Source organism: Eulemur rufifrons, chromosome 22 (genome assembly GCF_041146395.1).
Source record: "Eulemur rufifrons isolate Redbay chromosome 22, OSU_ERuf_1, whole genome shotgun sequence".
NCBI lineage: Eukaryota > Metazoa > Chordata > Mammalia > Primates > Lemuridae > Eulemur > Eulemur rufifrons.
Window position 1 is genome coordinate 1648565 of NC_091004.1, and position 25992 is coordinate 1674556.

Genomic DNA, 25992 nt, shown 5'->3' on the forward strand with positions numbered 1-25992 from the left:
GTTACGGGGTTTACAGCACAAATTAATTTTTTTTTTTTTCTTTTTTTAAAAGACAGGATCTCGCTCTGTCATCTGGGCTAGAGTACAGTGGTGGCATCTCTAGCTCACTGCAGCCTGAAACGATCCTCCCGCCTCGGCCTCCCAGAGTGCTGGGACTACAGGCCTGCGCCACTGTGCCTGGCTCATTTTTTCTATATATATATTTTTAGCTGTCCAGATAAGTTCTTTCTATTTCTAGTAGAGACAGGGTCTCGCTCTTGCTCAGGCTGGTCTCGAACTCCTGACCTCGAGCGATCCTCCCGCCTCGGCCTCCCATAGTGCCGGGATGACAGGCGTGAGCCACCACACCCGGCCTGCTGATTCACACTCTTTACATACACTTTTGCTCAGAAGCACATCTGTGCAAAAAAAAAAAAAAAAAAAAAAAACAAAGTGCGTCTGCATTTCCATTTAACTACGCGCAAAGCATTTTGGTGTTAGATTGTTTGGTGTTAGATTATGTGGTATTAGACTATGACTGTAACTCTGACCCACGCTTACGGATCACGGTCATCTATGCACGGTGACACGAACGGGTGTGTTACCAACTGTTAAATATAAAAATCCAATTTTAGGCCGGGCGCAGTGGCTCACGCCTGTCATCCCGGCACTCTGGGAGGCCAAGGCGGGAGGATCGCTCGAGGTCAGGAGTTCGAGACCAGCCTGAGCAAGAGTGAGACCCCGTCTCTACTAAAAATAGAAAGAAATTATATGGACAACTAAAATATATATATATACAAAAAAAAAATTAGCCAGGCATGGTGGCGCATGCCTGTAGTCCCAGCTACTCGGGAGGCTGAGGCAGTAGGATCGCTTAAGCCCAGGAGTTTGAGGTTGCTGTGAGCTAGGCTGATGCCACGGCACTCACTCTATCCCGGGCAACAGAGTGAGACTCCGTCTCAAAAAAAAAAAAAAAAAAAAAAAAAAAAAAAAATCCAATTTTATCACAGTTTCCTGATCCAGTATCAAGGGGGGGTGGGATCATCCTCTAGATTCCGAGAAGGACATCTGATTGGTAACGGGAGATGGGGGGAGGCAGGCAGGAGGACGCCGGTGACAGTGGCCGGGGTCAATGTCACCAAACCACACACAGGTAGCTGTGATAACTTTGGAGCGCGACATAATGAGGACACACTCGGGCACAGGGACGGGAAGAGCTGAGTAATCCAACCAATCAAGGATCGAGGTCAGGCCTGTTGAAGCCCAAATTTTGGTGACTTTTACCCAGTAAAAGGGTTTTTGTCAGGCCCAGGACTCCAAAGCACACCTGTCACACTGGTTTACGCACCAGTGGGTAAGAACCGTTGGAAGGAGGTGAAGAAAAAAGACCAGCTGCTGAGATCTGAAAGCTTAAAATGTTCACGCTTCAAAGCAGCAGCGAGCCAAAGCCGGGGGAGAGAGAGAGCGGGTTTCCCAAATTCAGGAGAAAAAAAAACGTCCTTCAACAAGTTGTCCCTGGGTGCAGTTTATCGTCTGGAATGAAAGAAGGGCCCAGGGAAAAAGGCTTTGACAACCTGCTCTCTGGGGAGCAGCCACAGAAATGAGTAAGACAGTAACCGTCTTAGGGGAGGAAGAATTCCCAGCACAGTTTTTCGAATGACAAATTTCCCAGCCTGGAAATTAAAACCAAACCCGTTTTCTTTGTTTCCCCTCCTTAATCTCCATTTAGCAGCCACTTTGCTGGAAAGAACTGTGTGTAGATTACCCCACTCCCGACATTTTCATAATGACAATACAGCCAATCGGAAACACTCCTGAAATGCCAACAATTCAACTTGTCGTCCTCTAGCTTTTTTTTTCATCTGGAATGTTCTGGAATGCATTGCCTGTTCGCCATCTGAGCAAGACTCACGCTCATCTCTACGCCATAAAATACATTTAGTTTATTCCTGGTTTCGATACATTACCATTGATAAGAATAAAACCACTATTATTTTCTTTCTAGACAAACGAGAAACGCTGTGCATTAAAAAAAAAAAAAAATCAAAAGATAATTTCATGCTGAAGTTAATGACACAAGGACACCGTGCTCCACTAGTCGATAAAAAAGAATGCCCAGAACAGTGAGAGACCAACACAGTGACTGTTCTGTGTCACGGAATTCCTCCTTCCAGATTCATCTTTCTGGCCCCAGCTAACAGCCAGGGGCAGCCGAAGGAGGAGCCAAAATTCCAGATGACCAAGTTGCCAAGAGTTGCAACGGAAGCTTCCAGAAACCCACTTTCCTCGGGGCCCACAGTCTTCTAGGTTGTACACGGTTCCCATTGTTCCATTTTTGCTTTCCCAGTGGGATTTCAGATCCCGTGACTACAATATAGACCATGACCCGGATCTAGTATTTACGTTTAATATTAAGCACAGGCCGGGACGCGGTGGCGCACGCCTGTCATCCCGGCACTCGGGGAGGCCGAGGTGGGAGGATCGCTCGAGGTCAGGAGTTCGAGAGCAGCCTGAGCAAGAGCGAGACCCCCATCTCTACTAAAAAATAAGAAGAAATTAGCTGGGCAACTAAAAATATATGTAGAAAAAAATGAGCCGGGCGTGGTGGCGCATGCCTGTAGTCCCAGCGACTTGGGAGGCTGAGGCAGGAGGATCGCTTGAGCCCTGGAGTTTGAGGCCAGCCTGGACAACATAGCAAGACCCCATCTCTACAAAAAAGAAACAAAGAAAAATGAGCCGGGCGTGGTGGCGCATGCCTGTAGTCCCAGCGACTCGGGAGGCTGAGGCAGGAGGATTGCTTGAGCCCAGGAGGTTGAGGTTGCTGTGAGCGAGGCTGACACCACAGCACTCCAGCCCGGGCGACAGAGCGAGACTCTGTCTCAAAAAAAAGAAAAAAAAAAAAAAATCAGAAAACAGATGCTTGATTATTTTGTTTTCTTTTGTGACTGGTTCTTTTCTGAGACCAGCTTCACAGACTAGACTCTGTCCTGGCCCCTGTGAGCTGGTGGTGGATCCCGGCATACCAAGTTCTGCTCTGCCAAAAAACAAAAATAATTTTTTTTTTCCAGATGAGGTCTCGCTCTGTCACCCAGGCTAGGGTGCAGTGGCGTCAGCCTCACTCACTGCAGCCTCAAATTCCCAGCCTCCAGCGATCCTCCTGCCTCAGCCTCCTGAGTGAGTAGCTGGGACTACAAGCGCCGCACGGCTACACCCAGCTGATTTTTTAAAATATATTTTGTAGAGACAGCGTCTTCCTTTTTGCCCGGGCTGGTCTCGAACCTCCTGGCCTCCCGTGATCCTCCCGCCTCGGCCTCCCCAAGGTGCCAGGACTCCAGTGGGAAGCCACCGCGCTGGCCGACAGTGGCCTTGTTTAAGCCCCGGTGGCCCCGGTGTTTCTTCTCACCGCAGGGCCCGTGCGACATTGCCTACCCTGTCCTCACCTCTCAGCTGCATCTGCCCAGGCGCTGGGTGTGAACATCAATGAACCAAACAGTCTCTGTTTCCACGGCCGGAGGCAGCTTCATGTTTGAGTGGGGGGGCAAGCGGTGGAGACAGAAACACCAGGAAGCGAACAATATAAACTTTGAAAAGTGCAACGAAGAAAAAAGCACAGAATGCGTGCAAAAAGAAGAATAAACTGAGAGAGGGAAGTCTGCTTTATTTAGACCGGGAGGTCACAGAAGCCTGCTCTGAACGAGCGTTGGAACCAAACTCTTAGAGACAGAAAAGGAAATTGATACTCTGACTACGCCAGGAATTAGGGAAAACGTTTTTACGGTGGCTTTCGTGTGCCGAGAGAATTGAGCATTTGGAATTTTATCCTGATTCAGCCTGGAGGCAGCAATTCAAAAAGAGGAAGAGAGAAAACGGATTTATCTGTTCACTGCGGCTTCGAGATCACTTGGTCCAAGGTCAAGACCATGTGACCGAGGAGACTTAGGGTGCTGAGAGAGGAAGAGATCAGGAATGGGGGGTGCGGGGCGGCTGCAGTAATTCGAGTCTAACCCGTGATGTCGGCAAAAAGTCAGGTGTCAACGGGTCTGTCCTCCGGCCACTGTGAGCAACCAGGACAGCTGGGCCGGCCGTCCCTGCTGGTCGGAAGAGAGGCCCAAGAGCAAGATCGGAGACAGGCTGGGAAGACGCAGCGGCCCAGCTACCTCCCAGCAAACCTCCAGGCTTAGAAAAACACGGGAAAGAGCATCCGCCTTACGAGCAAGGTGACTCTGGGAGGATCTCACAGATCGGATGGGATATCCATCTCTGTAATTTACAACAAAACACTTATACTATTATTATTGATTTTGGCCTACGTCAGAAGACACAAAACACGTAAGGAGAAAGATGCCAAAAGCAAGACTCCAAAATCTGCTAAGAGTATACTTAGTGGCATTTTGTATGGGTAAGGAAAAAAAAAAAAAAAAAAAAGCAAAATCTGCTAAGAGTGAAACCTACATTATTTATTTATTTATTTATTTTAATTCTTATTTCAGCATCTTGCGGGGGTACAGAAGTTCAGGTTGCCTATATTGTCCTTGCTCCCCCAAACCCCCTGCCCTGAGTCAGAGCTTCAAACCCGTCCAGAAACCTACATTTTTATTTATTTATTATTTTAATTCTTATTTCAGCATCTTGCGGGGGTACAGAAGTTCAGGTTGCGCATATTGCCCTTGCCTCCCCCCAAACCCCCTGCCCTGAGTCAGAGCTCCAAACCCATCCAGAAACCTACATTTTTATTTATTTATTATTTTAATTCTTATTTCAGCATCTTGTGGGGGTACAGAAGTTCAGGTTGCGCATATTGCCCTTGCCTCCCCCAAACCCCCTGCCCTGAGTCAGAGCTCCAAACCCAGCCAGAAACCTACATTTTGAAAGATAACACGTCCCCTTCTCTTTCCTCCAGTCCCAGACAGACTTCGGGGGGGGGGGGGGCTGCTTTCTAGAACTCTCTTTTCTCTAAGAAAGGTTCCTACGGATTCCCGGGGACAGCAAAAGGCTGTCGGGTGGCGGGATTGGGCCTGGCGCGGAAAAAGGTATCCACCCCCCCCCCCCAAAAAAAAAAACCTCATAAAAATAGATTTGGTCGCAGCAGAGGCTGAGAGATGCGGGAACTGTCACCGCTGGATGCCGACCCCAAGACCAACACCCACGGAGGCACAGCCATGAAAACAGCAGACTCCTCTCCTGCCCTCCCCCACCTCCCCCACCCCCGCAGACTTCTGGGCTCACATTGTCACCGCTCCGGTGACAACCGGCTCCGGGACAGTTCGGGGCCGTCGGCAAAGACGGAGGACAAGGACAATCGCAACCATGCAGAGAAAGGAAGAGAGAGAGAGTCCCGATTGCTGCCCAGCGTTCTCTGCTCCGGAAATTCCTGCCTAGTCAGGGCCCTCTGGAGAGGGGACGTGTGTCTGTCTCTGAAGGTCACAGCAGAACGAGCAGAGAGAACGCCTTCCTTTCTAGTTTTCCCTCGTCACACGCCAGCCTGCAAAAATGTTCTCGGTTAGCGCGACTCTAGGTGGCTGATTTAGAAAAGCAAAAAAAAAAAAAAAAGAAAAGAAAAGAAAGAGAAAGAAAAAAAAAATCACCCCTCGTCACACGCAATTCTGCAAAAATGATTCAGTTACTGCAATTCTAGGTAGCTGATTTAGAAAAGCAAAAAAAAGAAAAGAAAGAAAGAAAAAATCACCCCTCGTCACACGCGATTCTGCAAAAATGCTTCAGTTCCTGCGATTCTAGGTGGCTAATTTAGAAAAGCAAAAAAAAAAAAAAAAAGAGAAAGGGAAAAAAAAACGCACAGCGTTGTATCTTACCAACACCCCCTGCCGGGCAGCCTGCCAATCCTGCTTCCCACAAAGCTCATCCTGGGAGTGTGTCCATGGCCAGAGCAAGCTCGGATCCCAAGAGCAAGTCACAGCCACTCGGATCCTAAGAGCAAGTCACAGCCACTCCTGGCCGTGGGCTCTTCCCAGTCTGTTCCGGCTTCCAGCCTGCAGAGCGGCCGTGGCACCGTCTGTCACCGCTGCACACGCCTGGCTTCCGAGAATAACGCCGCCAACGAGGACAGCCACCACGAGGACAGCCACCACGGGGACAGCCACCACGGGGCCGGCCGCGCCGAGGCAGCCTCCCAGTGGGTCCCCGGGGCTTCTCACCTCCGCGGTGTCCGGACAGGGCCCTTCGCAAAGCAGGCAGGCACAGCCGCACCACACCAGCATCCCCGCATGGCCAGGCCCGCGTGTGACCCGGTTCTGTCCCCTGCACCAGCCCTGCGCGCCGCTACATCTGGGAGCCTCGGAGGGGGAGGAGGATGCGCTGAATAAACAAAAGGCTTCTGCCAAACTAGCATCCGTGTGCGTGTGTGTGTGTGTGTGTGTGTGTGTGCGTGTGCGTGCCCGGCTTGCTAGAGCTGCTAATGCAAATCACAGTCTCTGCCTCTCTCCTCCAGCTGTGAGCGTCTTTTTATAAAAGACAGAAAAACATCCAGCTGGTTGGATTTAAAGCTACAGGGCGGGCTGGGCGTGGTGGCTCACGCCTGTCATCCCGGCACTCTGGGAGGCCGAGGCGGGAGGATCGCTCCAAGTCAGGAGTTCGAGATCAGCCTGAGCAAGAGCGAGACCCCGTCTCTACTAAAAAGAGAAAGAACTTAGCTGGACAACTAAAATATATATAGAAAAAATGAGCCGGGCGTGATGGCGCATACCTGTCGCCCCAGCTACTCGGGAGGCTGAGGCAGGAGGATGGCTGGAGCCCAGGAGTTTGAGGCCAGCCTGGACAACATAGCAAGACCCCATCTCTACAAAAAAGAAAAAAAGAAAAATGAGCCGGGCGTGGTGGCGCATGCCTGTCGTCCCAGCTACTCGGGAGGCCGAGGCAGGAGGATTGCTTAAGCCCAGGAGTTGGAGGCTGCTGTGAGCGAGGCTGATGCCAAGACACTCTAGCCCGGGCGACAGAGCGAGACTCTGTCTCCAAAATAAATAAATAAATAAATAAATAAAAATTAGGTGGCTTCAACTGAGTAAATACGTTTCTACAAAAACACCAACCAAAAACCCAACCCTGGCGCCACCAGCATCAACATTAACTGCGGTTCGCCCAGTTCTGTTTATTAGCATTTTCACTGTCTAAAGATAATCACATTCAGCGTAGAAAACTCTGAAAGCACAAATGAGCACAGAAGAAAAAGCAAAAACCATTTGTAACCTTAGCACTCAGAAGACCGAAAACGAAACACTAATTCCCACAGGGACGGCTCTCTCTTTTGTTTTTTTTTAAAAAAATACGTACAAGTCTTCTCCGTGATTTAAAAATCCGCAGTTCTCGGGGTTTCCGTTTGAAGGATTTTACAAGAGAATCTATTCTTCCCGTCTCTCAAAAGTCACTCGATGGATTCCCATAGTAAATACGTTTGACGTAGGCTTTTAAATATACACTGAGCTACTGGCCTGTGTTCAGCCTAATATAAAAATCCAGTAAGTTACTATTTTCTTTGCAGTTATACAGCTCAGCGCTGGGGCTGCGAATTCTTCCCTGGGCAGGTCTGGCGTTTGATATTCGTGTAAGGGATTCATGTTTGTTAAAATCCTGTGATCCTAAGTGAACCGCTTACACGCATGGATGATTTCCAACGCTGCCTCCTTCCCGGACACACGTGAAGACCACATTTCCCAGGTCCCCTGGCGGGACCGTGTGACCGGCTCTGACCAATAGATTGTGGGGGAAAAGGGAGCCTGTCACCTAAATCAGAGAATTTTCATTGCCAATGTGAGGCTCTATTTCTTTCTTTCTTTTTTTTTTTTTTTTTGAGACAGAGTCTGGCTCTGTCGCCTGGGCTAGAGTGCCGTGGCGTCAGCCTCGCTCACAGCAGCCTCAGACTCCCGGGCTCAAGCGATCCTCCTGCCTCAGCCTCCTGAGTAGCTGGGACGACAGGCATGCGCCACCACGCCCGGCTCATTTTTCTTTTTTGTAGAGATGGGGTCTTGCTATGTTGTCCAGGCTGGCCTCAAACTCCAGGGCTCTAGCGATCCTCCTACTTCAGCCTCCCGAGTAGCTGGGGCTACAGGCATGCGCCACCACACCTGGCTAATTTTTCTTTTTTGTAGAGATGGGGTCTTGCTATATTGTCCAGGCTGGCCTCAGACTCCAGGTCTCAAGCCATCCTCCCGCCTCAGCCTCCCGAGGAGCTGGGACTACAGGCATGTGCCACCAGGGCTGGCTAATTTTTTCTCTATATATTTTTATCCAGCTAATTTCTTTCTATTTTTAGTAGAGATGGGGTCTCGCTCTTGCTCAGGCTGGTCTCGAACTCCTGACCTCCATGATCCTCCTGCCTCAGCCTCCCAGAGTGCTCGGGTGACACTGTGCCTGGCCAGTCCACTATTTAACAGTGACAGCCCAATGCAGACACTTGTTTAAAAGGTATAGCACGTACATATGACCAAATCATTACACAGGTATGTTCTAAATTGCCACTGCAGATTCTGGGCATTGGTATAGGAAACTCAGGCAATGTCAACACTGTCAAGGAATTATCTGGAATGTCTGCATTACACACAGGACTCTAACATGCAGACACGTGGCGCCGCGGTGTTGCTGTTTAGAACTGGGAATCCTCTGGGAATCCTGTCATCTTACGCAGTAAGACAGAGATATGAGCTAAACAAATATAAAGAAGGTTCTGCAGTATCCCATTATTCTAAAACTCCTCATTTGTTCCCCAGAGTCACCATCTTTTTCCCCTGTCCACTCTGCCTTCAAAGTCTCTATTCTGCAATTTAGAAGGAGCCCTTTCTAGAGCAGGTCGCAATGTCATGTAACGAGGTCACACGTGAACTCCAATCTACAGTCGTTTGACACAGCCAGACAGTCCTAGTAAATATTTCAGATACCGGGGGCAAGTGGACCTCATTTCTGAACATTTTATAATCATTGTTTCGATCAGCATATTTCATCTGCCAGAGCTGATGAACAGCTGGAGTAAGACGGACAGAAATGGTTTCGTCCATAATCGTTCCCTGAGCCACGCGCTACAGTTGTCAGCAAAGTTTCTCTGCTCTCAGGAGTTAGTGCAATCGCTGGATAAAAATCAACTGAAAACGTTTCGATTATCTTTTACGTTCCCCTTTTCTCCTTCTCCCCACTTGGCTATCAAGGACGGAGAAAAAGGAGTTAATGTCTGTTTTCCTAGCAGTCTCCGCCCACCACCCTTTGAAGGCTCTCCTAGGAATTCTTTCCTTCCCATCACCCCACCACTGGCCCCCCCCATCACCCCCCACTGGCCCCGATCACCCCCCCACTGGCCCCCATCACCCCCCCACTGGCCCCCATCACCCCCCCACTGGCCCCGATCACCCCCCCCACTGGCCTCCGATCACCCCCCCACTGGCCCCGGATCACCCCCCCACTGGCCCCGATCACCCCCCCACCGGCCCCGATCACCCCCCCACCGGCCCCGATCACCCCCCCCGGCCCCCATCACCCCCCACTGGCCCCGATCACCCCCCCACTGGCCCCGATCACCCCATCACTGGCCCCCGATCACCCCCCACTGGCCCCGATCACCCCCCCACTGGCCCCGATCACCCCCCCCACTGGCCCCGATCACCCCCCCCACTGGCCCCCGATCACCCCCCCACTGGCCCCCGATCACCCCCCCACTGGCCCCGATCACCCCACCACTTGCCCGATCACCCCCCCCACTGGCCCCGATCACCCCCCCCACTGGCCCCCGATCACCCCCCCACTGGCCCCCGATCACCCCCCCACTGGCCCCGATCACCCCACCACTTGCCCGATCACCCCACCACTGGCCCCGATCACCCCACCACTGGCCCCAGGCTGGCGGCATTCTTAGTAAGACAGAGATCAGCAAACTGACCTTTTGTAACCTCAGAACAAACAGAGATGTGCCAGGGTGTTTGAATCCAAGACACAGAACAAACAACAACAGGAGAAAAAAAAAAAAACAAAAAAAAAAACGAGGGCACAGATCCGTGAACAAAGTTGGCGTTTGAATTTCCAACCAGAAGGCGCGAGAGAGTAATTCAATATCCAACTTAAGAGTGAAAATCTGCTGGGATCTTCAATCAAACTGCACGAATGTACCCTGACCTTAGGATCACGCAGACCTATAAAGAATCCACTTTGCTTTTGTCTTTTTCTCTTAGAAAAAAAAATATCTACATTTAGAAAACCAACTCCTACAGAGCTTTTAAAGGAAGGGAAAAAGAAAAAAAAAATAAAAATAAAAATAAAAAATAAAATAAAAATAAATAAAAAAAAACCAACTCCAAAAAAAAAAAAAAAAATCCTGACGAAATCAAACTATAGGGTTAAAGTTTTCTCCTCCAGGCTATGCATGAAATGGGAATCATGTCTCTGGACCGTCTTCCTACCCGGCTTCAGCTCAGCCATCTATTATTCTGCTGGTTTGGAGAACACAGATTTAGCACCCAGGTCTGTGTGCATTGCTTTACGATTCAGAAAATTGCCAAGTCCCTGGGCGGGGGAGGGGAAATACTTGGAAAATAAGTAGGTGAGCAATAAGAGCCCCCTTTTTTTTTTTTTTTTTTTTAATGTGAGAAATATTTCCAAGGGCTCTAAAACCAAACTCCTGTTTGTTATGCGTGCCTGGCTTCTTCCAGTTTAACCCCAGCTTCTCCCAAAGCAGCCAGGGGAAAAGGCGACGCTTTTGTTCATTGAAAGAAATGCTTACTCTGCGGGGACGGAAGAGAGGGGACCCGCCAGGACAATGTGAGCTGAGCAGGCTCGCACGACCAACAAAGCACCCTCTGCTCTCGGCCCACCCGGAAAGGGACAGCTAGGAAACACACACACACACTTCGCCATTACTGCAAATCTCAACACCGGTCGTTCCTAAGAGCCGGCCCTAAAATAGCAAATGCCCCCTGGCTGAGATCTAGCGCCGGAAAAAAAAAAAAATAATGCAAAGTTTGAGCCGTTTCCTGCGTCTGTCTATTATTCAACCAGCCCCCCCCCCCCCTCCCGCGACAACTATGGGATTCAGGAAACAGATTTTTTTTTTTTTTTTAAAGGAAAAAAAGACAGATACACACACATATACAACATACGGTTTCCGAGGAGACGGAGGGCTCCATGCTTGGGAGGGAGGAGGAGGAGGAGGAGGAGGAGGAGGAGGAGGAGGAGGAGGAGGAGGAATATGCCGGAGAAGCCCCGGGTTTCTCCCAGATCTGAACATGCTGTCCCGTGGCACGAGGTCAGGCGTGGCTGTCTCCGGCCCCGCGAGGCCGAATCCGACCCTGACAAAGCAGGATCGCTGTAATATGAAGCAAGAGGCGGCCAGGGCACGCTGGCAGCGGGACAGAACGCCTGTTCTAGAAAGGAATGGCCGCTCCAAAACAACAGATCTAGCTGCCGCAGGAGATCACCTTCAGCCCGGTTAGGCAACGAGCACCGCCCGCGATACTCTGAATCCCAAACGCAGCCAGCTCGCGATGTTAAAAGGGAGACCAGCCTGGGCAGGAGCGAGACCCCGTCTCCACTAAAAATAGAAAGAAATGAGCTGCACAGCTAAAAATATAGATAGAAAAAAATGAGCCGGGCGCGGTGGCTCACGCCTGTCACCCCAGCTACTCCTGTCGTCCCAGCTACTCCCACAGTCCCAGCTACTCCCGCGGTCCCAGCTACTCCCGCAGTCCCAGCTACTCCGGTCCCAGCTACTCCTCCGGTCCCAGCTACTCCTCCGGTCCCAGCTACTCCTCCAGTCCCAGCTACTCCCACAGTCCCAGCTACTCCCACAGTCCCAGCTACTCCTCTAGTCCCAACTACTCCCACAGTCCCAGCTACTCCCGCAGCCCCAGCTACTCCCGCAGTCCCAGCTACTCCTCTAGTCCCAGCTACTCCTCTAGTCCCAGCTACTCGGGAGGCTGAGGCAGGAGGATCGCTGGAGCCCAGGAGGTTGAGGCTGCTGTGAGCGAGGCTGACGCCACGGCACTCCAGCCTGGGCGACAGAGCCAGACTCTGTCTCAAAAAAAAAAAAAAAAAAAAAAAAAAGAGTAAGCGAATCGAGGTCTCTGACCGAGAGACACAGCTGAACTCTGACTCAGCGGCTGACCAACTGCTAGCGCGGGAGTGAGGTCACTTGGACTTTGTGGTCGTCCCCATATCCCAGCCAACGTGACCCAAACCAGAAACACCTGCTCAGCCCACAGAATCAAGACAGATAATCAACTGCCACTGTAAGCTACTAAATTGCAAAAAAAAAAAAAAAAAAAATTCTTAGGTTAACATCACAAAATTCACCTGTTGGGTGTGTGCGCGGTTCTGTGAATTTTAAAACATGCAGAGACTCATAAAACCAGCAGTACGATCGCGATACAGAGAAGCTTTGAAAGACTTCCTCACACGGTCACGCCTGAGCCCACCACGAACTCCTGGCCCCTTCTTTTCCACCATCGTCCTTTCTGACAATGTCACATAAACAGAATCGTATCATGTTGTAACTGAGACCATTTCTTTTACCAGCATAGTATCCTTCGGCTACAACCAGGGTGATACATGTATCAACAATTCATTCCTTCTTGTTGCTGAGTAGTAGAGTCCGCTGTATGGAGCTACCAGAGCGTGTATACCCCAAAGGACATCTGGGTGGCTTCTACTTTTTAGCAATTAATGATCCCAGGCGCTATAAACACCGGGGTAAAAGATTGCATGCAAAAGTGAATTTCCGTTTTTCCAGGGTAAACGCCCAGGAGTGGATTTGCTGGGTCCCCTGGTCAGCGTATGTTTAACTTAAAAAGAAATCGCGGCCGGGCGCGGTGGCTCACGCCTGTAATCCTAGCACTCTGGGAGGCCGAGGCGGGTGGATTGCTCAAGGTCAGGAGTTCGAGACCAGCCTGAGCGAGACCCCGTTTCTACTAAAAATAGAAAGACATTATATGGACAACTAAAAATCTATATAGAAAAAATTAGCCGGGCATAGTGGCGCATGCCTGTAGTCCCAGCTACTCGGGAGGCTGAGGCAGTAGGATCGCTTAAGCCCAGGAGTCTGAGGTTGCTGTGAGCTAAGCTGACGCCACGGCACTCACTCTAGCCTGGGCAACAAAGTGAGACTCTGTCTCAACAAAAAAAAAAAAAAAAAAAAAAAAAAAAAAAGAAATCGCCTGACTGTTTTCCAGACTTATTTCGCCATTTTCCCTACCTACCAGCAAGGCACGAGAGAGCTCCTGTTGTTTTCTGTGTCCTTGCCAGCATCTGGAACTGTATTTTTTCATTTTAACCATTTGACCATTTTTTAAGGTGGGGTTTTTTTTTTTGTTTGTTTGTTTTTTTTTGAGACAGAGTCTGGCTCTGTCGCCCAGGCTAGAGTGCCGTGGTGTCAGCCTCACTCACAGCAGCCTCAGACTCCTGGGCTCAAGCAATCCTCCTGCCTCAGCCTCCCAAGTAGCTGGGACTATAGGCATGCGCCACCACGCCCGGCTGATTTTTCTTTTTTGCTTTTTTGTAGAGATGGGGTCTTGCTATGTTGTCCAGGCTGGCCTCAAACTCCAGGGCTCAAGCGATCCTCCTGCCTCAGCCTCCCGAGTAGCTGGGACGACAGGCGTGCGCCCCCAGGCCTGGCTCATTTTTCCTATTTTTAGTTGTTTGGCTAATTTCTTTCTCTTTTTAGTAGAGACGGGGTCTCGCTCTTGCTCAGGCTGCTCTCGGACTCCTGACCTCTAGCGATCCTCCCTCCTCGGCCTCCCCGAGTGCTGGGGTGACAGGCGTGCGCCACCCACCGCGCCCGGCCGGGTGTCTTTATTTTTTAACTTTGATTTTCCCGGGTCCAAAGAACTCTCTCGTACACGCCGCACCCATGAGAGCTGCCTTCCGATCAGAACTCCGTCCCAAGGGCTCGGCGAGCTTCCTGGCGACTGCAAGCGCGCGAGCGTCCCCACACAGCCACTCATTCTACCATTTGCGTGCACATCTTGCTCGTGGCACTGTTTTGCGGTCTGTCGTTGTCCCCGGCTGGCCACAGAGAGGTGCACGAAAGCACCGATCCCCCAGACCAGGAGCTGCCGCTAGATCAACCGCTAATTGATTAAACACACGCCTGCAACCGTCCCCCCCGATTACCTCCCTCTCGCACACCCCCTTCTGCAAATCCTGTCTCAGGCGCAAGCAAGCAAGCTACGGCTCCGTCCCCGAGCAGATGACAGCCGGGCTGCAGGGGGGGCGGGGACGCCAGCTGGGGACACCAGGGCAGCCAGCCTTGGGGCTTTTTGTCTGTCGCAGGCGAGAACAAAAGGCAGCCCGGCCTCCCCTCCCCGGCCCCTCCCCAGCGCTGGGCCACGCGGAGGCACGTGAGAGTTTCCCTGCACACACACCCGGCCACCGCCGCCACCGGGGACCCACCTTGGACAGCTGCCGCCTGAGGCTGAAGCGCTGGACCATGGCCACCCCGAGGGTCTCCAGACACAGCGATGCGCAGGGGAGGGGGGGAGGGCTTTTCACACGACGGGGTCCTGAGACAGTGGGCGGCGGTGGCGGAGCATTTTGAGGACTGTCACGGGAGCCCGGGGCACGTCCCCGGGGACTCTTAGCAAACTCGGAAGCGCTTCATTGTTCCACCGGGGGACGCGCGTGGGGCAGGGGGCGGGGCAGGAGCCCGGTGCCAAGCTCTGCTGGCACTTCCTGCGAGGGGTCGGGGACACAAGGCCCACCCCTTCCCTTTGCAGGGGGTCGCCGTGATGTCGCCGTGGTGCCACCCGATGTCACCGGGAGCAGGAGGAGTGGCCAGGGCTGGGGAGCACCGGCCCCAGGTAGGGGACCGGCCGGCTCCTCCCGGTGGGCGTCTCCCCTGCAGAGAGCGACACCCCGTCCACCTGCACCCCGGGTGACCCTCCGGGTGCAGAGACAAGCAGGGGACAGACACCCGGCCCCGGACGGACACGGCACCGGCTCCCAGCTGCGGAGGGAAACTCCTCCCAGCCGGCCCGGTGGCGGTGGCGGTGGCCGCGGCGGTGGCTTTGTCTGGCACAGCTGGCCCAGCCTCTCCTCTGAGTCACAGGGAGGGACCCGTCTCGGGAGGAATGTCAGGTGCAGGCTGGGCACACCCCGCCGGGGACATCAAAGCCACCGCCCTCTCTCCTCGTGGGAACAGAGGAGTCGTTTTTAAAAATCCACACACACACACACAGGAGACAAAAGGGGACAACTCAGGGGACAGCTCAGGGGACAGCTCAGAGTGAATCCCTGCAGGTTAAAGAGATACGGAAGACGACAGCTGTGCGGATTGTTCCAGAACTACGGAATACTTTGCTGTCGCTTGTCACTCTTTGTCTGTCCGTCTGTCTGTCTGTCTGAGTCGCTTTCAGACAACCTCTGCGAGGACAAAGTTCCATTTTAAGGGAACATCCCGGTCCGTCTGCTGCTCCCCGAATCGCTCGTGGCTTCCCAGTGAAATTTGTCACTGGTCAGAGCAGCCACTCGACTCTGTCATTGTCACCCGTCCCCTGTGCCTCCCGGGAGCAGAACCGCCCCTTGGGCTGCGCGCACAGCCTGTGTGGGGATCGGCCACGCCGGGCTGTCCCCGGGGGAGGCCTTTCCCACCTACGACGCCGCTGATGTCTCAAAGCACCGCTATGACATTCCTATGACCACAGTGGCCCCTTCTCTGTGGTTTATAGTGACCCACCGTCAACCTGGGTCCCAAAATATTACATGGAAAATACCAGAAAAAAAAAAACAAAAATAACCCAAATCCTAAGTTTTAAGCTGCGTAGTGTTCTGAGTAGCGTGATAAAATCTCACGCCATCCCGGTCCGTCCCCCCACCTGGGGACCGTCCCTGTGCCTCAGACAGCTGTCCCTGCTCCTCACCTGTTAGTCGTTCAGTAACCTGAGTTATTGGACTGATTGTTAGATCAACTGGCGCTCAAAAATAGTCCCAAAACGGCTGGGCGCGGTGGCTCACGCCTGTCATCCCGGCATGCTGGGAGGCCGAGGCGGGAGGATTGCTCGAGGTCAGGAGTTCGAGACCAGCCTCAGCAAGAGCGAGACCCCGTCTCTACTAAAAATAGAAAGAAATGAGCTGGACAACTAAAAGTATATATAGACAAAATGAGCCGGGCGTGGTGGCGCATGCCTGTAGTCCCAGCTACTCGGGAGGCTGAGGCAGGAGGATCGCTTGAGCCCCGGAGTTTGAGGCCAGCCTGGACAACATAGCAAGACCCCATCTCTACAAAAAAGAAAAATGATCCGGGTGTAGTGGCGCATGCCTGTTGTCCCAGCTACTCGGGACGCTGAGGCAGGAGGATCGCTTGAGCCCAGGAGGTTGAGGCTGCTGTGAGCGAGGCTGACGCCACGGCACTCTAGCCCGGGCGACAGAGCCAGACTCTGTCTCAAAAAAAAAAAAAAAAAAAAAAAAGATTTAAGGTGGGCAAAGCATTTCAAGAGATTATTAAAATCTAAGGTTCCAGCCAGGCGAGGTGACTCGTGCCTGTAATCCCAGCACTTTGAAAGGCCAAGGCAAGAGGATCACTTGAGGCCAGGAGTTCCAGACCAGCCTGGGCAACACAGTAAGACCCCATCTCTACAAAACAAAACTAAAAATTAGCTGGGCGTGGTGGTGCATGCCTGTAGTCCTAGCTATGTGGGAGGCTGAGGCAGCAGGATCGCTTGAGCCCGGGAATTAGAGGTTACAGGGAGCTATGATTGTACCAGTGCACTCCAGCCTGGGCAACAGAGCAAGACCCTGTCTCCAAAAAAAAAAAAAAAAAGGTAAGATTCAGCCCCTGACTGCTTCCAGGTGTCGTAAGATTACTACTCTGATTTCTAAAAAGCAAAAGACGAAACTGTAGTCTATGGAATAGAACTGCAATTCATGCAAGAAAGGTACGTAAATCTGATCAGTGAATTCGTAATTATATGCAACAATGTTACAGTCCTGGGTTTAAGTCAAAATAAAACATTCAAAGTATACAGCTCTCATTTTTGATCATCTACTTTAAATGACTTTTGATCAATGACAAACTATTTGGTCCCAAATATGCTGCCTAAGAACGGAAGCGTAAGTTCTAGCAATGTGTGGTTCGCAAAGACGATACAACCTAGACTTTTAAGAAGCAAATTAAAACCTCGCACATTCTACACCTAGACGTGTCAAATTCTATAAATCAAAACCACTGTTAACTGCGCTCTGATTTTACAACTGAACGACATGAACTTTCTCCCAGATTGGTGGTTACAAAAAAAAAAAAGAAAAGAGAGAGAAATTATGAAAACCGTAAGAAGTTGGTTTCTTAGCAGATATAATGAAACCAACAGCATGTTTTGTATGAGTAACTAACCAGCCTGCTAATTCTGAAGAGTTCTGCCAGATCACATAAATGTCCAGGAAAAATTCACATCCATCCTCAGAAATAATCTCTTTTTTAAATCACCAGCCAATTGTCGAAATGGCATTAAAAAAATCCTATGAATCTTTTCACGTCAACAGTCGTTAGAGAAATGCAAACTGAAAACTTCAATGCTATACGACCACGTGCGCTAAGGACAAATATTTTAGAATGACGGTACCAGACGCTGACAAGGACGTGGAGAAGCCGAAATCGTCACACGCTGCGGTGCGACCCAGCCACCTTGTGCGTTAAACATGCACTTACCAGACACCTCCCAGAAATGGAAACAGACGCTCACACAAAGCTCTATATGCAAAAGTTGACGGTAGCTTAATTCGTAACAGCCAAAAAAAAAACGAGAAACAACCCAAATGTCTATCAACTGATAGACGGATAAACGAATTCTACTCAGCAATAGAAACAGACAATCGATACAGGCAACAACACAGTTGAATCAGGAAAGTATCACGCTAAACGAAAGAAGCCGTACACAGGCCGGGCGTGGGGGCTCAGGCCTGTCATCCCAGCACTCGGGGAGGCCGAGGCGGGAGGATCGCTCGAGGTCAGGAGTTCGAGACCAGCCTGAGCAAGAGCGAGACCCCGTCTCTACTAAAAAATAGAAAGAAATTAGCTGGACAGCTAAAAATATATATAGAAAAAATGAGCCGGGCGTGGTGGCGCATGCCTGTCGTCCCAGCGACTCGGGAGGCTGAGGCAGGAGGATGGCTTGAGTCCCAGAGTTTGAGGCCAGCCCGGACAACATAGCAAGACCCCATCTCTACAAAAAAGAAAAAAAGAAGAATGAGCCGGGCATGGTGGCGCATGCCTGTAGTCCCAGCTACTCGGGAGGCCGAGGCAGGAGGATGGCTTGAGCCCAGGAGGTTGAGGCTGCTGTGAGCGAGGCTCACGCCATGGCACTCTAGCCCGGGTGACAGAGCCAGACTCTGTCTCCAAAAAAAAAACCAAGGAGAGCCCAGGGAGGCCCAGATCCGCCGAGGGCAGGTTAACAGAGAGGGAGACTCTAACGCACTTACTCGCTCGGCTGTCCCCTCCTCCCCGGGCAGACAGGCGGCCGCGGCACAGGCGATCTCCATCATGGCCGAGCTGGTGGGGGCGTCGGTGGTGGACGAGGACCGGGGCCGGCCCGCCTGGGTGACGGCCGTCGTCTCCTGGCCCGACTTCCTGTTGATCTGGGGGCTCCCTTTGGGGGCGTCGGGCTTGCCCCGCCGGCTGTGCAGGCTGGTCCCCCTCTTCATCTTGGGCGGCACCCGGATCTGCTGAAGCACGCGGTTCAGCGCCGTGGGGTGGGTGGCCACGCCGTCCACCTCGGGGCACGCGGCCTGGCCCTCGGGGTCCGCGTCGGGCTCGGCCTCGGCCGCCTGCAGCTGCTGGACGTCATGCGGGGACACAGACGAGCGCCGGCGCTGGTGCTGGAAGAGGTGCTTCAGGCCCTGGCCGATCACGTTGATGTTCTCCAGGGCGTTGTGCGTCATCTTGGACAGCTTCTGCTCCGGGTCCGCCTGCTTCCGGGCCTCCCCATCTTGGGATCTGCCCCCGGGATCCGGGTCCTCGTAGAACTGTTCGCTGCCCGCAGGCTCCATGGGGGCACTGAGCACGCTGGTCTGCAGTCTTAGAATTTCTTAGGCATGCCAAGCCCGTCCAGTTGGGTGGGCATTGGCTTCAGCAGTCGCCACGCGTGCGGCTGGGCGACGGAGGCTTCATGCCTCTCTAATGTTAAAAAAAAAAACAAAAACCAAAAAAAAAAAAAAAAAAAAAAAAAAAAAAAAACGAAAACCAAAAAAAAAAAAAAACGAAAAAAAAAAAAACCACAAACAAACAAAAAAAAAAACGAACAAAAAAAGGAACCTTATATCATAAATCCATACAGAAACTCCAGTGCAAAAACAAAGAAAAGCATGCTGCTAGCCAAACAGACGGGCACTGGCATTCAGCAATCTTTAATCAGAAGACTGAAACACACTGTTTTCTAGACAGTGGGTCATTATTAGTTTCTAAAGACAAGATTATTATTTTCTAAGACCAGGCCCAGAGAAAGCACACAGGACATGAAAATAGCAAAGATCTTAAATCCCTGCAAGTTTCGGTATAGGAAGAAATGGATAGGCCGGGCGCGGTGGCGCACGCCTGTCATCCTGGCACTCTGGGAGGCCGAGGTGGGAGGATCGCTCGAGGTCAGGAGTTCGAGACCAGCCTGAGCAAGAGCGAGACCCCGTCTCTACTAAAAATAGAAAGAAATTAGCCAAACAACTAAAAATAGAAAAAAAAAAAAAAAATACGCCATTAGCTCACATTCAGGAAACAAGTTGTTCTAAATTAATATGAGAAATAGGTGAAAAAATTTTGTTTTTAAACTCCATCAAACATTGAGGGTACTCTGTAAAACCATACCAGATTATATACAAATTGTCTTTGCCTTTTTCCCCCTTAAGTTTTTCTTTCCAATTTTTTCAGGGTTTTTTTTTTTTGGTTTTGTTTTGTTTTTCAGACAGAGTCTGGCTCTGTCGCCCGGGCTAGAGTGCCGTGGTGTCAGCCTCGCTCACATCAGCCTCAGACTCCTGGGCTCAAGCGATCCTCCTGCCTCAGCCTCCCGAGTAGCTGGGACTATAGGCATGCGCCACCATGCCCGGCTCATTTTTCTTTTTTGTAGAGATGGGGTCTTGCTATATTGTCCAGGCTGGCCTCAAACTCCAGGTCTCAAGCCATCCTCCCGCCTCAGCCTCCCGAGTAGCTGGGACTACAGGCATGCACCACCACGCCCAGCTCATTTTCTCTATATATATTTTTAGCTGCCCAGGTCATTTCTTTCTAATTTTTTTAGTAGAGACAGGGTCTCGCTCTTGCTCAGGCTGGTCTCAAACTCCTGACCTCGAGCGATCCTCCGGCCTCGGCCTCCCAGAGTGCTGGGATGACAGGTGTGAGCCACCGCGCCCTGCCTTAGTTTTTTGATAGATGTGGTGACCACAGTGCTTTGGTTTGGCCACGAACCAACTTAATTGCATTAAGTATAAAGAGCTGGGTACTTACCTTCATCAATTTCCCTCAAGCTCTTCTAAGGTGTACCAGAGTCCTTTTAGGAAAAGCTGCAAAGCAAACATTAAGAATTACAAAGTGAGAAATTTAGAGGGGGAAACTTATCTATCTATTACAGATATGCAGAAAAAAACTGGAAATTTCTACAACAAAATATCAACAGTCCTCATCTCTTGCTGGTAGGGTATGGCCATTTTTTCCTAGTACCTTTTAGTATTTCCGAATTTTTCAGAAATATCATCAGGAACAATTATAATCAAGAAAGAAGAAGGCCAGGCGCAGTGGCTCACGCCTGTCATCCCGGCACTCGGGGAGGCCGAGGTGGGAGGATCGCTCGAGGTCAGGAGTTCGAGACCAGCCTGAGCAAGAGCGAGGCCCCGTCTCTACTAAAAATAGAAAGAAATTAGCTGGACAGCTAAAAACATATATAGAAAACATTAGCCGGGCGTGGTGGCGCATGCCTGTAGTCCCAGCTACTCGGGAGGCTGAGGCAGGAGGATGGCTTGAGCCCCGGAGTTTGAGGCTAGCCTGGACAACATAGCAAGATCCCATCTCTACAAAAAAGAAAAATTAGCCGGGCATGGTGGCACATGCCTGTAGTCCCAGCTCCTCGGGACGCTGAGGCAGGAGGATCGCTTGAGCCCCAGAGTATGAGGCTAGCCTGGACAACATAGCAAGACCCCATTTCTACAAAAAAGAAAAATTAGCTGGGCATGGTGGTGCATGCCTGTAGTCCCAGCTACTCGGGAGGCTGAGGCAGGAGGATCGCTGGAGCCCAGGAGTCTGAGGTTGCTGTGAGCGAGGCTGATGCCACGGCACTCTAGCCAGGACAAAAGAGCGAGAGTCTATCTCCAAAAAATAATAAAAACAACAACAACAAAAAAATGCGTTTGCCATTTTCATAACAAAATATATATACATATATATATATATTTTACACCTCACTGGCAAGTCCCAAAGCAAAGACAGATCCCTGGTTTGTCTTGACATCTACCCTCTTGCTAAACTCATCCCAAGATGAATCACTAAGAATAAAAAAGTCTAACCAAAAAAATTAACGTTTAAAGAAGTTAAAAATCTCCAGATACTTAAAAAAATTAAATGAGGGAGGAAAAAAAAAAAAAAAACCAACTCAGTAGGGGAAAGGAGAAGAAATCAGGGCAATGTTTGGATGAAAAACTCTCTTCGACCACACACAACAGCAACAACAAAAAAAACATCTTCCCCATGAATTCTGGCAAGTTCAGCTCTCGGCCTTATTCACAAAATTCTTGAATAGCTTCCTTGGCCTAAAAAGAAACCCCCACGCTAGTTCCCAACGACTGTTCTGAAGCCCGAGTGTGGATTCGCTTGCTTGGGGGAAGCGCCTGCTTTGATGGTAAGCAAACAGTTAGTTCTCGACGACGGTTCAACAGTTCCAAATCAGAAACACAGTGGATACTATCATTCGCGAAAAATAAAAACGCAAAGGAATGGAAAATGTTAAGATCCTGTTATAAACAGAGCTGTGATATCAGAAATTCAACAACTTGGGGAAAGATAAAAGACGTCTAGAGAAACAATGACCGTTAAAGAGAAAGAAAACATTGGTCACCCAGATTCCAAATGATTTAGCACGAGAAGTCTAGTAACATTACACCAATGTCAATTTCCTGGTTTTGACAGTTTACGATAGTTACGTAAGATGCCACCTTGGAGGAAGCTCCGGTAAGGGACGCCCTGTACTATTTTTGCAATTTCCTATGAATCTTCAATCATTTCAGAGTAAGTTTTTTAAAAATATTAGTGGAGGCCGGGCGCGTGCGGTGGCTCACGCCTGTCATCCCAGCACTCTGGGGAGAGCAGCCTGGACAACATAGCAAGACCCCGTCTCTAAATAAAATACAAAAAATCAGGCCAGGCGCGTGCGGTGGCTCACGCCTGTCATCCCAGCACTCTGGGGAGAGCAGCCTGGACAACATAGCAAGACCCCGTCTCTAAATAAAATACAAAAAATCAGGCCGGGCGCGTGCGGTGGCTCACGCTTGTCATCCCGGCACTCTGGGAGGCCGAGGCGGGAGGATCACTCGAGGTCAGGAGTTTGAGAGCAGCCTGAGCAAGAGCGAGACCCCGTCTCTACTAAAAAATAGAAAGAAATGAGCTGGACAGCTAAAAATATATAGAAAAATGAGGCTCAAGGCGTCTCGGGCGTGGCTCCGGGTCATGAGCCTCAAATTTGGCTGAGAGTAAATCTCTTTCAAGTTATTTGACAGAGTTTGGCTTCTTTTCCGTTGACAGACACAAACAAACATAGCGCAGGGTAAGCTATGAATAACCGAAAAACAATCTGATGAGAGGAAATACAGCAGGAAGCTCAAGGAATCCTCTTGCTGTCCACAGTTAAAACTTCTCCTGAGACGCTGACCTGCCCATAGAATAATCCGCTTTATTTTGACACAAACACAGCAAAACTTTCAGCATCGACTGTACTAACATGTAAACCTTCGATACCCAAGAAGAAAAAAAGCGATGACTCAAAGTCCCATTTCCTTTTCACTATAGAGACATCTTTGAAAGCTGGAGAGACATTTTTACTGCTTAAGCTTATTTATTATTATTTAAGCATGTAACTCACTAGGACACAGACATGGAAGATTAAGGATAAAAATGAGCCCGGGCGCGGTGGCTCACGCCCATAATCCCAACATTCAGGGAGGCTGAGGCGGGAGGATCCTTTGAGGCCCGGAGTTTGAGACCAGGCTGGGCAACATAGCAAGACCTGTCTCTATAAAAAAACTTTTTTTTTTTTTTTTTTTTTGAAGACAGGGCCTTTCTCTGTCGCCTGGGCTAGACGGCAGTGGTGTCAGCCTCGCTCACGGCAACCTCCAACTCCTGGGCTCAAGTGATCCTCCTGCCTCAGCCTCCCAAGTAGCTGGGACGACAGGCATGCGCCACCACGCCCGGTTCATTTTTCCTATATATGTTTAGCTGTCCAGCTAATTTATTTCTATTTTTAGTAGAGACGGGGTCTCGCTCTTGCTCAGGCTGGTCTCAAAGTCCTGACCTCGAGCGATCCTCCCACCTTGGCCTCCCAAAGTGGTACGATGACAGGTGTGAGCCACCCTACCCAATCTCTACAGAAAAGTTGGAAAAAATTAACCGAGGCTAACGTGGGAGGATTGCTTGAGCCCAGGAGTTCAAGGTTGCAGTCAACTATGATCACGCCACCGTACTCCAGCCTGGACAACACAGCAAGACCCTGTGTCTCTAAATCTAGGAAATTTACCTGCTGCCTTTTTTGTTCTGATGTCATTTGGCTCTGCCTCCCTTCCTTTCCCTGCCTAAAAAAACAAACCTATCTAGGACTTCGCTACGTTCATTTTTCTCCTTCCATAGTACCTGACATAATTGGTGCTCAGCAAACCTGTTAAATTTTCCAGGAGACTTACAACTCCCTTCTGATCACTGGCGAACACACAGCATCCAGTCCCCATGACCAGGAAGGGGACAGGGCAGCTCACCGCACTACCATCACCAGTGACGACCGGAAAAACCTGTTTGGGGCACCAGAGCAAGAACTTCACGACACGCAACAAGGAAGGAAACAGTTACCAATAGTTCAGACCCGTAGTTCGCCTGACAAAAGTATCCAACAATTCCAAAAATATACATGTTAAACGGTTAAACACTTCCCGCCCTCTACCTTCAGGAACCAACTCTGTAGGGAAATAGATGTTTTGCACCTCAGTGTCAGAATTTGACGCTACAAAATATTAAGTGGGTGGACATTTGTTCGTGATGTATCATTCAGTGTATGGGAGGGCTGGGGATGGGCAACAAAACAGTACCATCCCTTCGTGATTAAAAAAAAAAAAAAAATCCTGCTAGTAGTCAGTGAAAATGGGAAAAAAATTAAAAAAAAAAAAAAAAAAACCTTCGGCAGGGCATGGTAGCTCATATCTGTCATCCCAGCACTCTGGGAGGCCGAGGCGGGAGGATCGCTCGAGGTCAGGAGTTCGAGAACAGCCTGAGCAAGAGCGAGACCCCGGCTCTACTAAAAATAGAAAGAAATTAGCCAAACAACTAAAAATATATATATATAAAATTATCCGGGTGTGGTGGCACTCGCCTGTCGTCCCAGCTACTCGGGAGACTGAGGCAGGAGGACCGCTTGAGCCCGGGAGTTTGAGGCCAGCCTGGACAACATAGCAAGACCCCATCTCTACAAAAAAGCAAAAAAGAAAAATGAGCCGGGCGTGGTGGCGCATGCCTGTAGTCCCAGCTACTCGGGAGGCTGAGGCAGGAGGATCACTTGAGCCCAGGAGGGTGAGGCTGCTGTGAGCAAGGCTGATGCCACAGCACTCTAGCCTGGGTGACAGAGCGAGACTCTGTCTGCAAAAAAAAAAGAAAAAACCACTATCCAATGAATCCTGTAAAATGGTTCCTTAATACAGAAAATGACTTTCCTCTCTGCATTACATTTGACAAATCCACTTTTTAAAATATACTAAGCACCTCCGTAAAAGTTCAGCCACTGGAAAAACCACTGTCTACTGTTCATAATTAAGCATGCAGATTTAAAAATTTGATGCATGATCACAACAGGCTGTACCAACAGAAAGTTTGCAGAAAGAAAAACTGATGGCCGGGCACGGTGGCGCAAGCCTGTCATCCCAGCACTCTGGGAGGCCGAGGCGGGAGGATTGCTTGAGCTCAGGAGTTTGAGACCAGCCTGAGCAAGAGCGAGACCCCGTCTCTACTAAAAAGAGAAAGAAATTATATGGACAGCTAAAAAGATATAGAAAAATGAGCCGGGCATGGTGGTGCATGCCTGTGGTCCCAGCTACTCCCACAGTCCCAGCTACTCCCACAGTCCCAGCTGCTCCCACAGTCCCAGCTACTCCCACAGTCCCAGCTACTCCTGCAGTCCCAGCTACTCCTACAGTCCCAGGTACTCGGGAGGCTGAGGCAGGAGGATCGCTTGAGCCCAGGAGTCTGAGGTTGCTGTGAGCGAGGCTGATGCCACGGCACTCTAGCCCGGGCGACAGAGCGAGACTGTGTCTCAAAAAAAAAAAAACAAAGTTCCTGTGCTATTACAACTGCTAGAAAAAAGAGAAAACAGGAGCAACGAAGATGGAACCAGTGAATGAGAACTGGGTTCGAGAGAGGAAAGTGTCGTGGTTGTGTCATTAGTTCATACTGCTTTGTGTGCGTGCGTCAGTGGTTTGATTTTGTGGCAGAAGAAAAAAAAAGCACGTACCTCCTCGAAATCCCAGCAATTAGCTTTCCTTTCTTTGCATAGATGAGGATGAACAGTTGTAATCCAAAGTGTTTCCCAAAGAGTTCTTTTTAAAAAAGACGTAGAAACAGAATATCCGTACAAAAAAGAGATCTGAGCTGGGAGGATGGACGCCCCGTCTTCTCGATCTTGTGACCAAGAGAGAGAGAGAGAGAGAGAATGTGTTCGCCAAGTGTCAGCCTCTGGAGGAAGCGCCGACTGTGTGTGTGTCTTCTCCGGAGAGTAACACCTGCGGGGACACGGGATCAAGAGAAGAAGAAAGAACTATTGAAACAATGCAAATGACAAGTCAGACGAACAATCACAGGACAAGCATCCGAGATCC

At 50.3% G+C, this 25992-nt stretch overlaps 1 protein-coding gene across 2 annotated transcripts in view; it reads right to left on the minus strand.

Moving 5' to 3' along the window:
- Window positions 1-25716, minus strand: part of TMCC1 (transmembrane and coiled-coil domain family 1) — a 38395-nt gene extending 12679 nt beyond the window's left edge. The window contains exons 1-3 of one of the 2 annotated variants that reach the window (XM_069497669.1): window positions 25629-25716; window positions 20384-20439; window positions 18373-19066 (exon numbers count right to left, since the gene is read on the minus strand). In XM_069497669.1, the coding sequence (XP_069353770.1) occupies window positions 18373-18939 (567 nt within the window). In that variant the 5' untranslated portion in view covers window positions 18940-19066; window positions 20384-20439; window positions 25629-25716. Of the gene's footprint in view, window positions 1-11066; window positions 11097-18372; window positions 19067-20383; window positions 20440-25628 lie in introns of those variants that run through there. The other variant, XM_069497670.1, reaches the window with a different exon arrangement.
- Between the last annotated feature and the right edge of the window lie 276 nt (window positions 25717-25992).